Source organism: Podarcis raffonei, chromosome 15 (assembly GCF_027172205.1).
Source record: "Podarcis raffonei isolate rPodRaf1 chromosome 15, rPodRaf1.pri, whole genome shotgun sequence".
In the NCBI taxonomy this organism is placed as follows: Eukaryota; Metazoa; Chordata; class Lepidosauria; order Squamata; family Lacertidae; genus Podarcis; species Podarcis raffonei.
The window spans coordinates 2,374,946-2,387,500 of NC_070616.1; the positions used below are offsets into that span (position 1 = coordinate 2,374,946).

General features: G+C 48.1%; 1 protein-coding gene across 1 annotated transcript in view; it reads right to left on the reverse strand.

Annotated features, from left to right (window-relative positions):
- Positions 1 to 8,710: 8,710 nt before the first annotated feature.
- Positions 8,711 to 12,555, reverse strand: part of TRARG1 (trafficking regulator of GLUT4 (SLC2A4) 1) — an 11,335-nt gene continuing 7,490 nt past the window's right edge. Inside the window, exons 2-3 of the mRNA XM_053367646.1 lie at positions 12,370 to 12,499; positions 8,711 to 10,468 (exon numbers count right to left, since the gene is read on the reverse strand). Of these exons, the coding sequence (XP_053223621.1) occupies positions 10,449 to 10,468; positions 12,370 to 12,499 (150 nt within the window). The 3' untranslated portion in view covers positions 8,711 to 10,448. The remainder of the gene's footprint in view (positions 10,469 to 12,369; positions 12,500 to 12,555) is intronic.

The window sequence follows — 12,555 nt, forward strand, 5'->3', positions numbered from 1 at the left end:
ATCTTGAGAACTCGTGAGGAGGTAGGAGCACTGGAGAATGAGATACAGAACTGATGTCGTTCAGCTAGAGAGGGTGCAGACATCAGTATGGAACAGAATGTTCCATGCTTCAGAACACATACAGAGACTCCCTGCCTGTGGAAAGCTAGCTCATATTAAATCCTTGATCCTCTAGTTTTCAATGTGCAGGGTGGTTTGTTACTTCTCAAATGTGGGGAGCCATTGAAAAAAACAAAAATGAGTTCCCCGGCTGTAATCTGTACTGGTACACACTCCTACAGGATCTGTGCTGTGCGATTTTGCCAAACGTGTCGTTTGGCTCATGGAAAACTGACTATGCATTGTCAGCTGTGGGTTTGAAGGAAATGGTTTTTAGAGGCCAGATATCCCTCTCAATGGACACCTTCAATACGTTTCATGGAGAAAGTGGATAGAGAAACACTTACCTCCCTCTCTCTTAACACTAGAATTAGTGGACGTGAAGGTGAATGTCGGGATGGATTAAAGAATGGATCTCTTCATGCAAACGCAGAATTAAACTATGGAACTCTCTGCCACAGGAGGCAGTGATGGCCACCAACTTAGGTGGCTTTATAAGAAGATAAGACAAATTCATGGAGGATGGCTACAAGCCCATGATGTCTGCGTTCTGCCTCCACGGTCAGAGGCAGCCATGCTCCTGAATCCTGGTTCCTGGAAACTGCAGGAAGGGAGAGAGCTCTTGTGCCCGAGTCCTGCTTGCGGGCTTTTCAGAAGTTGCCTCTGTTGAGTAGAGGATGCTAGACTAGATGGGCCATTGCCCTGGTCCAGCAGGTTCTCATTACATTCTCCCAAAGCTCTTACAGATGAGATGGCAAGGAGAGGCAGGCAGGCAATGAGTTTGGGGGCAGCCAAATGAACCCCCTTTCCTCAATGGCTGCCCATCCTTCAATACCATGACAGCGACAGAAGATGGCTGCTGCCTTCACCTCCTGCTTGGGACCTTCCTGCAGGCCCCTGGTTGCCCCTGTGGGCAACAGGACGTCAAACTGGAGAGACCTTCACTCTGATCCTCTTCTCACATCCTTTTGAAAGCTGCCTTCTCCACTTCCTGCCCACGGGCGGGGAAATCCTGGGACAAGCGCACACAGCGCAAAGCCATTGCTCTTGCAAATTGGCCAAGCGTAATTGCCTCCCAGAAGAGGCCCGGCAGCTCTGAAGCAGAGAAGCGGTGCTGGGTGATGCCTCCCCTGTGGCCGCCTCCCAACAAACGCCGCTGCTTCCACCGCACCCTTCGTTAGTCACAGTCTGCTGCAGCCCAGGAAAAATGCATCGGTAACTGAGCACAGAGAGCGGGTAGCGAGTTCAAGTTTTGCCCGGTCTTCCAGCCACAAGAAGGCTCGTGTGAAGTTGGGCTTTGCAAGGATGTCTTTCGCTCTCTTGACGGAGCAGCTGCAGGTGGCCAGTGGTGGTGGTGTCGTTTGGATATCAGGCGAGGATACGAGAGACCAGGGTTCAAATTTCCACTTGGCCACAAAGCTAACTAGCCGACCTTGAGCCAGTCGCTGCCTCTCAGCCTAGCCTACCTCACAAGGTTGTTGTGGGGATTAAATTAAGAGGGGGAGAACCATGTTCACCACCTTGAGCTCCTTGGAGAAAAAGGGTGGCGCTGTGGGTAAAAGCGCCTAGGGCTTGCCAATCGAAAGGTCGGCGGTTCGAATCCCCGCGGCGGGCTGCGCTCCCGTTGTTCGGTCCCAGCGCCTGCCAACCTAGCAGTTCGAAAGCACCCCCGGGTGCAAGTAGATAAATAGGGACCGCTTACCAGCGGGAAGGTAAACGGCGTTTCCGTGTGCTGCGCTGGCTCGCCAGATGCAGCTTGTCACGCTGGCCACGTGACCCGGAAGTGTCTTCGGACAGCGCTGGCCCCCGGCCTCTTGAGTGAGATGGGCGCACAACCCTAGAGTCTGTCAAGACTGGCCCGTACGGGCAGGGGTACCTTTACCTTTATCCATTTATATGGATGTGTTAAGGACCAGCCACTGGTTCATTGGGGCAATTGGGGGTGCTACCCCAACAACCTCAGCCTGCCCTCATCCCATCCCCACCTCAGCCTTCTTCCTTGCCTACAACCCAAGCTCAGTCAGTAGAGCATGAGACTTAATCTCAGGGTTGGGTGTTCAAGTCCCACGTTGGGCAAAAGTTTTCTGCGTCGCAAGATTACCTTTGTGGTTCTACGATTCTGGTATTCTAACCAGGCCAGGGAGTGTCTCCACTTCCCACTGGATCTGGTGCCCCCTACTGTTGGTCTCCCTCTCTTCTGCCCTACCAGTTCCAAAGGGCCCAGCCACCAGCACAACCACCAGCGGCATCAATAGCTGAACCAGGAATAGGAACGGTGCCGGCCCTACCATTAGGTGGGGTGAAGCCACCACCCCAGTGGGTGTGCCTTCCACCAGCATCAATTCTGATTTCCAGTGGGATGCCACGTGAGATCTTGCAGAGGCCTCCTGTACATTTTCCCTCCTGTATATTTCACTCTAAGGGGCTTTGTCAAGTACAGTCGAACCTTGGATCTTGAACTTCTTGTTCTTGAACTTCATCCATTCTAGGAGTTTGCTCGACTCCTGAAAGCGTTTGAAAACCAAGGTGCGGCTTCCAGTTGGCTGCAGGAGTTTCCTGCACTCAAGCAGAAGCCACGTCGGATGTTCAGCTTCTGGAAAACGTTCACAAACCAGAACACTTACTTCCGGGTTTGCGGCATTTGGGAGCCAATTTGTTCGGGAGTCAAGCCATTCAAGTACCAAGGTACCACTGAACATTACTTCTAGTAAATGAGTCACCATAGCCACTAGAGAGTCATGAAAAGTTGTGTCTCCACAAGCAAGACCCAAGCACAAGAGCTCTCTGCCGGTTTCCAGCAACTGGCAATCATACTGATAACTTATTTTGGTGCTTTTCTATTGCAAAGTGCCCTGTGATCTTCAGATGGAAGAGATATGATAATAATAATCCACAAGCCTTGCTGTGTCCTCAAGGTCTTCTCCTTAATCTCACTCTTTCCACAGTTCTGCTGTTTCAATCCCCTCTTTCCCCCCTCAGGTCTGCTTGGGTCAAATAATTGCAAGCTGGTTCTAGATCTAAAATAAGACACAAAGGCAATTAAGCAAAATGAAGGGGGAGGCGAGTATGTGTAAAGAAATGAATGAATCTGCCTTAGCCCTTTTTGATGGAAATGTACTCCTGCAAAGGGGAAATCATCTTCTTTTCGGGATCTATTATTCATGGGGACCCATCGGGTTGTTGTGTTTATTAATAATATAGAAGGTGGAAGAAGCTGGTCTCTGCAGCTGCTCTGATCTCCAGCAGCCCTGCACTTTGCACCTGCCTGGCTGGTCTCAGGTGTGTTGGCTGTCCAGCCAAAGAGGGTGGGGGGTGAGGGTGCTCCTTGGGATTACATCCTGTCTTGTCCAATCCTTCTCTCTTAGCAATTGGAGGCAGGAGGGGGGGATTTGTTTGTGTTTAAAACCCAAGTTTCTAGTCCTCTTGTTCATAAGATAAGGACAACTTTGGATCTTCCTGCCAAGGAAGGCCAGTATCGCTCCTTCGCCAATAGTTTTATGCCTCTGTGCAGACATTTGTTTCCTGAAGACATTTTAACCTGTTAATTTTAATGTCTCCAAATGAATTGAGAGGGTGTGTTGCTTATATAACGCCTGGTGGTTGTTACATGGTTTGCAGGTTGGCTACAGAATTGGGTTGGGTTTGCTGCTGCTGCTGCTCCTCTCTCTTGTTTGATTATTTTGTCATTCCTTAACATGGTTTCTTTAAAAAACACCCTTGAGCCTTTAATTTAAGGGAAAAGGTATCTCTTATTACCTTAATTGTATGTTAAAAGTACATCAGTGGTAAAAAGTTGCCTGTGACTAATTAATGAGAAGAGCTCCAAAGGAAGCCCTTCTGATCCAGCGTCATCTTCTGACAGTGATCAAATTCACCTAAGAACCAAGATAGACTGCCTTTGGACCTGGAGGTTCCATAAGAAGAGCCCACAGCTGGATCAGGCCAGAGGAGGCCCATCTAGTCCAGCTTCTAGCTCCTTGTCCTCACAGTGACCAAGCAGTGCCCCAAAGGGAATCGCACAGGCAGGACCTCTGAGCCCCACAGCAACACCCTCTCCGTTTGTGACTCCCAGCAGACGTATTCGGGGGCATCCAGCCTCCAACAGTGAAGGTATTCCCAAATTCATCATGGTTTCAATCAGCTATGTCCTAAGTCCTACAGATCAAGCTTTTCACTGCAAAGTTAATGAATTAAAATAGTGTCTGTGCTCCCTCTCCCTTCAGGACTGCAAATATGTTTGTGGCCTTTCAAATAGGTTCTGGGGCTCTGCTCTGCTGAGCGATTCCCTGTAAACCAGGGGTCAGCAAACTAAGGCCCAGGGGCCAGATCCAGCCCAATTGCCTTCTTAATCCGGCCTGCAGACGGTCCGGGAATCAGCGTGTTTTTACATGAGTAGAATGTGTGCTTTTATTTAAAATGCATCTCTGGGTTATTTGTGGGGCATAGGCATTCGTTCATTTCCCCCCTCAAAATATAGTCCGGCCCCCCACAAGGGCTGAGGGACAGTGGACCGGCCCCCTGCTGAAAAAGTTTGCTGGCCCCTGCTGTAAGCTTTTCAAAGAATGTGCTTGTTCGTGGTTCCTACCCCCTTCCATCTAAGAGCCGTTATGTTTTCTCGCTTCTGTACCCAAAGCCTTAATCTAATTGGACAAGCCAGTTAGCACGTCTCCCACCAGGCAAGCAGAGATGGAAACATGAATTTTGCCTTAGCTGTAAAGATCCGTGCTGCAGGTCTTGTCCACCAGCCCATAAAGTCACGAGCTGAGAAAACAAAAATCCCTCTACGAACCCAGAATATGCTGGAGCAGTGTAGCCCCCCAAAGTGTTGGCTGGGGGCTTTCTGGGGTGACATTTAGTGCTGCGTTCCCAGCCCTAACGGGAGATGCCACTAGGGGATTGAATGTGTGACCTCCTGCATGCAAAGGAGGCGGCTGTACCAAACAGCTGTGGTTGCTCCCCTTACAATAAACCAAGATGTTAGTCCTCATGGCTCTGAACAAAGGCTTGAAATGCAAGCATATGCCTTATGCAGATTCCGCCCTGTGGTCCAGACAGGTCAGTGTTTTCCACACTTACCAGCAGTAGCAGCAGCAACTCCCGGGGTTTCATGCAGGAGACATTCCTGGCCACATCTGGAGATATGTCACAGGGGCGGGTTGAACCTGGCGCTTTCTGCAAGTGGAACAGATGCTCTCAGCCTCCCCTCTCCCCTCCTCCCACACTTTACAGATCAATTCTGCTGATTGTGTAAACTGGCTTACAGCCGGCGCTCGGGAGATGATGACAAGGGGGGAAAGGCGGGTTGTGTTTTATTTTATTTTTAATTTGCTTTGCTGCGATAATGCAAGCTTGGCTGTTGCCGTGAACTCGCTTCCATTTGGCAGGGAGAGCCGGATGGGAAGAGAGATGCAGCAGATCCACTCGGGGGAAGAAAACGCCTCCGGAGGGAACCTGCTTTTGGGGAGGTGGCAGCGGCCTTCTTGGAAAGCGGGATTCTGTCGCTGCTGGCTGTAGACCCCAGCAGTCCAAATCCCAGCAGCTCGCAACTCATTCCGGACAAAGTTGCTGCTTCCGTTTTGGTAGCTGAATTCAGCTTCCAGCTCTGAAAGTCTTGTCTTTCTGCTTATCTGTGTCGGGGAACCTGCAGCCTTCCAAGTCGTGCTGGACTGAAGACTCCCAGCATCCCATTTCCGCATCAGCCAGGCTGGTTAACGTGAAGACCATAAGGATAAGGAGAGCCTGCTGGATCAGGCCCAACATCCTGGTCTCACAGTGGCCAGCTGGATGCCTCATGGAGGGAAACCCTCAGGCAGGGCCCAAGCACAAGAGCCTTCTTCGCTGCTGTGGTTTCCAGGGACTGGGATGCAAAAGCATTTCTGCCTGCAACTGTGGAGACATGGCCATCGGAGTCATAATAACATTATCCTCTGCGAATTCATCTTTTAAAACCATCCAAGTTGGTGGCACCACTGTCTCCTGTGGGAGGGAGTTCCATAGTTTATGCACTGCATGTAGAAGGACTACAACTAATCTAGAATGCGGCAGCTAGACTGGTGACTGGGAGCGGCCGCCAAGACCACATAACATCGGTCTTGAAAGACCTACATTGGCTCCCAGTACGTTTCCAAGCACCATTCAAAGTGTTGGTGCTGACCTTGAAAGCCCTAAACGGCCTCGGTCCAGTATACCTGAAGGAGCGTCTCCACCCCATCATTCTGCCCGGACGCTGAGGTCCAACTCTGAGGGCCTTCTGGCGGTTCCCTCACTGCAAGAAGTGAGGTAACAGGGAACCGGGCAGAGGGCCTTCTCAGTAGTGGCACCCGCCCTGTGGAACGCCCTCCCACCAGATGTCAAAGAGAACAACAATTGGGGGAGAAATTCAGTTGAAGTTGAATTCACTTCAAACCTGCCAATTTTGCAGTTTCCAAAACAGTGTGGGAAACGTAAACACAGCGATCCTTTGGAATTTGAACTGGTGCTAATTTTGGGGTGCAGTTCTTCAGCTGGAGAAGGCTCGCCAAGATTTGTGTGTTGGCCCGAGGTGTGTGCAAAAGTGCATGTGACACATAAGGATGCACTATGTTGTGCTTGTGTGTATCTATTACTAGCAAAAATGAGTATATTTTATAAATGAGTATAAATGAGCCCTAAATGGCCTCGGTCCAGTATACCTGAAGGAACGTCTCCACCCCCATCGTTCAGCCCGGACACTGAGGTCCAGCACCGAGGCCCTTCTGGCAGTTCCCTCCCTGCGAGAAGTGAGGTTACAGGGAACCAGGCAGAGGGCCTTCTCGGTGGTGGTGCCCGCCCTGTGGAACGCCCTCCCATCAGATGTGAAGTAAATAAGCAGCTATCTTATTTTTAAAAGACATCTGAAGGCAGCCCTGTTTAGGAAAGTTTTTAATATTTAATGCTGTATTGTTTTTAACACTCGATTGGGAGTTGCCCAGAGTGGCTGGGGAAACTCAGCCAGATGGGTGGGGTAGAAATAATAAATTGTTGTTGTTGCTGTTGTTGTTGTTATATTGGGAGAGGTTTGCACTGAGATGCCGACAAGTTTCCACAAGGCGCACCCATTGCAGGAGAGAAGCTGCTCAGGCAAAGAAGCATTTTTTAGGGCTGCAGTTTACAGGGTTTCTTTGCAGCTGCAATGCCGCTTTAACCAGATTGCTGTTCCCCAAACTTCAGATAGGCAAGACCTCCTTCTTATTATTTTCCTGAATTGCACCTGCAGTTAAACCTCCCCAGTCGTGTTGGTTAGAGCAGGGATGGCCATCCCCGCAGGAGCTCACCTCTGAAACACACAGGGCTGGAGTCAACACAGGTGTATGGCCTGACTCAGAGCGGAGACTCCTGGAGAGAGACAGCAGGCAGCCTCTTACAAAGTCCTGAATTCCACAGCACCTCAGCAGTTAGGAGTAGAAAATGAGGCTGGGTGTAGCAAGCAATAGATATTTAATTTTTATGAGACCTCTGGCAAGGGCTTTTATTTAACTGGTACCTCCCGCTTCACGATCTGGAAGGGACTGTTTCAACAGACTTGAGTCCAGCCCAGGTTTTGACCATGCAGGGTAACTTTTCTGTTTATTTGTCATCATGCCAAGAAGTATAAAGACAAAAATACGATACAATCTCTTGCAGAAAAGGAAGAAATGGAAGACAGAGATATTTTCATCCAAAAATAAAGGAGACCCCCCCCCCCCAGAATTCCCAAACACCAACCTAGAGTCTGTAGAAATGAGAAGATAGAGACAGTTTGGCTGCCTCAATTTCTTTTCTTTTCTCCCTGGGATGGGTGTGTGAATGCCTTGCGTGATCTCTCGCGAAGGATCCGGCCTCCCGATCCCCAGTGAAAAGTAAATGCTGACTCCATTGCTAGGCCAGTGGATTAACAAATCTCCAAATATTCTGAACAAAAAAATTTTTTTCCTTCCAGTAGCACCTTAAAGACCAACTAAGTTAGTTCTTGGTATGAGCTTTCGTGTGCATGCACACTTCATACCAAGAACTAACTTAGTTGGTCTTTAAGGTGCTACTGGAAAGAAAAAAATTTTTTTGTTTTGACTATGGCAGACCAACACGGCTACCTATCTGTAACTCCAAATATTCTGATAATTGATTCTATGGAATGTGTGGAGTCCAGATGTTTACAGCAGGAATGATCAGAACTTCCCCAGAACATCCCAGAACACAGGAAATGGCCTTATACCAAGCCAGATCACTGCTGTATCTTAGCTCAGTCCTCATGTGGACGCTACAACTCTACAATTATATGATTCTATCCATCGCTGTGTTCATTTTCCTTTGCCTCACCCATTCCTGCCATGCAGCTTCCAGAAGGCTGCCCTTTGGCCAGAAAAGTCCTCCCACCCTTGACTGCTCTTCAGGCAGGAGTTCCCCCACCCTACTTGGAGATTGCAGGGATTGAAGCTGGAACCTTCTGCATGCCAAGCAGATGCCCTATGGCCATTTCCCTGAGATCCTAGTCCTCATGGTTCTGGAAAAAAAAGGTTGATTTAAAGAAGAATCTGCCTTCTGTCCCTTGGCCCTAAAAATGTTAAGGAAAGCTCTGCTGGATCAGACCAAGGGCACATCTAGTCCTGCATCCTGTTCCCACAGGCTTCAACCAGATGCCTATTATGGGAAACCCGCAAGCAGAACCTGAGCACAAGAGGCTAAATAAGTACAGGTACCTCGCAGCTTGCAAACATTTGTGTGCATTCAGCTTTATTCGCTTGGCAATCAACTACCGTATTTTTTGCTCTATAAGACGCACCAGACCACAAGACGCACCTAGTTTTTGGAGGAGGAAAACAAGAAAAAAAATTCTGAATCTCAGAAGCCAGAACAGCAAGAGGGATCCCTGTGCAGTGAAAGCAGCAATCCCTTTTGCTGTTCTGGCTTCTGGGATAGCTGCGCAGCCTGCATTCGCTCCATAAGACGCACACACATTTCCCTTTACTTTTCAGGAGGGAAAAAGTGAGTCTTATAGAGCAAAAAATATGGTAATTAAAAAGGTGGCAGAGTTGCGTGAAAAAGGACTTTGGCAATCCCGCCCACCGTTGACCCCAATGTGTTTTGACTATAAACGATTTTGGCTTTACGTGCGACCCCCAAAACGTAACCCCGGCGTTACTTGAGAGTCACCTGTCCTTCCTTTTATGTGCCCTGAAACGTCCATTGTTCAGCTTCGCTGAGTGTCCCTGTATTCTAGTATCGTGAGAGAGGGAGAAAAAGGTTTTTTACACCCACTTTCCCGTTGGGGGAACTTGTGCTGCCTTCAGAGGCTGGAACTGGCCTCCCTCCGTCACACCTGCTTGTCCTGCATATTATTTTTAAACAGGTTTATAATTTATTTTAACAAAGGGATGCGGAACGATCCCTTTTCACATCCCAGCCCTGACGGGTGCCGGATTGAGCTGTTGGGAGACGCAGAAGTGGGGCCCTTTTCCCTCAGCCGCCCCAGGGATGAAACGTCCTTGGGTCGCAGAGAGAGGCAGCGGACCGCCACTAATTCTCCAGCGTGGGCCTCTCTTGCAAAAAGGAAAAAAAAAAAACACCCCACAAAACAACCCATCATGCGTCGCGCAGGACCAAGCAAGCACAAGGATGGCGCCTGGGCAGTGAGACAAGGCTCAGCTATGAGTTTCTCCTATTCCTACGTACAGGCATGCAAATGGTCATCAAAAATATACAAAACAGAATTCCCTCTCGACACCCACACCTTCCCTTGATCCCTGCTCCAGAACCATCCCTGCAGAGGAGAAGCAGTATTTGGAATGGGCTGGGTGGCTCGGTGGATTTTCCTTCTCAATTTTTTCTGCACGGCAATAGGAGTGATTTCTGCCCAACGCCCGCAGAGAGGCAAAGCATCCAGCTGTACAAAACCCAGTTCACTGCCGCTGGCGTGGGGGGAAGCGGGAGATCAAGGAGAGTTTTGCTTTGGGAGAAATGCGCCTCCTCTTGACGGTTCTCCGTGCCCATCCGTGTCTTTCTCTCTGTGTGGCAGATGACGAGGTAGAGAGTTCCTGTGCCAGGCAAGAAGGGATCTTCATTCTTCCCCTCCTGCCTAGTCCTGTTCATCGGGTTGTACGTTTTGTTCGTCCCCCAGAAATAAACTTTTTTTGTGATCCGAAAGGCTAATGGTGAAGATGGGCATGCTGAAATTCTGTCCAAGGGTGGGAGCAGGATAGGGCTGGGCTGTGGAGGATACCCACGTTTTTCTCCCGCTGAAAAAGTCCGTCCTTCTGAAACCGTGCGGGAATGGGAGGAATCCTACGACCACTCAAAAACACAAATAAATATGCAGGTTGAAGGACCACCTCCTTTTCCCTCAAGCTTTGCTCATGCTAATTTGATTGCAGGTAACCTGGGGGTGGGAAGAGAGAAAGAGGGTTGTATTGGTCAGGCAGTTTTTACAAGCACAAGACAGGTGTGTTCCTGTTACAATTTTATTTACAATGCAGGCATCTCAGCTAAATAATCCCTGACAGATGGCCATCCAACCTCTGCTTTAAAAGCTTTAGTGAAAGAGGGGCAATAGATACTGGTCATAACATAGAAATGGAAGCATGGGAACTATTGTGGAATATGGGCATAAAATTGACGGCATGTTCTGGTTTATGAGAAAGTTATAGGAACATGTTATATAGATGGTACCTGACACCTAGTAGATTGGCAAAAGTGTCTAATTCAAAATTGAATAAGTGTTGGAAATGTAAAGAGAAAGAAGTTAGCTTTTCCCATATGTGGTGGTCTTGCAATAAGGTTAAAGCTTACTGGGAAGTGATATATAATGAATTGAAAAAGATATTTCAGATAACATTCGTTAAAAAAAACCCAACCCAGAAGCTTTTCTCTTGGGAATTATGGGATCAGAACTACCAACAGTATAGAAGTTGGTTAGTTTATGCGTGCGACCACAGCTGCAAGAATGTTATTTGCTCAAAATTGTAAGAAGAAGAATTGTAAGAAGAGGTCCCAACAAAAGAGAATGATTACAGAAACGCAGAAATGGCAAAACATACAGGGAGAATAATAAATCAAGATAACAAACTTTTTAGAAAGGAATGGAAATGGTTTATTGAGTATTTACAAATAAACTGTAAACAGGTGAAGCCATTGGCAGGATTATTGTAAAAACCTGCAGTTTCAAAAATATATATGAGATATATATGAGAATAGTTGATTAAAAGAATGAGTATTCAGGAAAGGACGAAAATGAATGCAAAGAACCGCAGAAAGGCGGAAAGGAGTGGAAGTTAAAATGATGGTTGAATAATTGTTGTATATAAATTAAATTTAAAATTCTTTTTAGAAAACCTTTAGTGAAAGAGGGTCCACCACATTCCGAGGGAGACCGTTCCATGACTGAATGGCTCTTACTCTCAGAATCTCCTTCCTAAAGTTTAGTTGCAATCTCCTTTTTCGCCATTTGAATGCATTGGCTCAGGCACTACCACTAAACCGCTCTGCATTATAAAGAAACATGGGTTTGTTTTGTCTGGGATATGCTGTCAAAGCTCTCCTCCCCCCCCCTTCCCTGCCACCAAAATTGAGAGAGGCAAGGCAGAATCATTTCCTTGAAGGGAGCAAAGAACAGTTTTTTATCTGGCCTGGAGCTGCGGGGAGGGTAGCCCTGCAAAGACGGTCCTTGAAAATCACATAGTTTTGTTAGAATAATAGAATCTTAGAGTTGGAAGGGACCCAGAGGGTCATCTAGCCCAACCCCCTGCAATGCAGGAATCTTTTACCCACAACCCTGAGATTAAGAGCCTCATGCTCTGCCACCTGAAATTCCAGGCTTTTTCCTTTTCATTCATTTTATTATTTCTACCCTGCCCATCTGGCTGGGTTTCCCCAGCCACTCTGGGCGGCTTACAGCATATATCAAAACATCAACCATTAACAACTTCCCGATACAGGGCTGCCTTCAGATGTCTTCTAAAAATTATGTAGTTCTTTGTCTCCTTGACATCTGAAGGGAGGGTGCCACTACCGAGAAGGCCCTGTGTACTGTTACATGTGAAGGACTGTATGTCTTGTGCTCACTACATGATAGTATTGTATAATCCTAGGCTCCTTGTTGATCTTTTGATAGGAAACATCTTGAATCGGTTGCCTAAACACAGCAGCCGGATGTCAAAATAATTGCATGTGGTGGAAGAATAATGGTGTTGGTGTTGAACATGCCGTCTTGGTTTGAGCTCTCTTTAGGGTTGTGAGCGAGTGTCTCTGGAGGAATTGGGTGGGACACGGGTTGGTACCTACCTGTGAACTTCAGTGTGCAAACCACAATGATAAGGGTCCCCAGGACGATGGAGATGATGCTGAGGAATCTGGCAACCCGCCCCAACCGCCGCGCTCCATCCACATCTCCCTGTTGGCAGCTGTTCCTAGACTGTCAAAAGAAGGGAGGGGAGGGGAGAAAAATGGACCCGTCTTAGACCTGTGCGC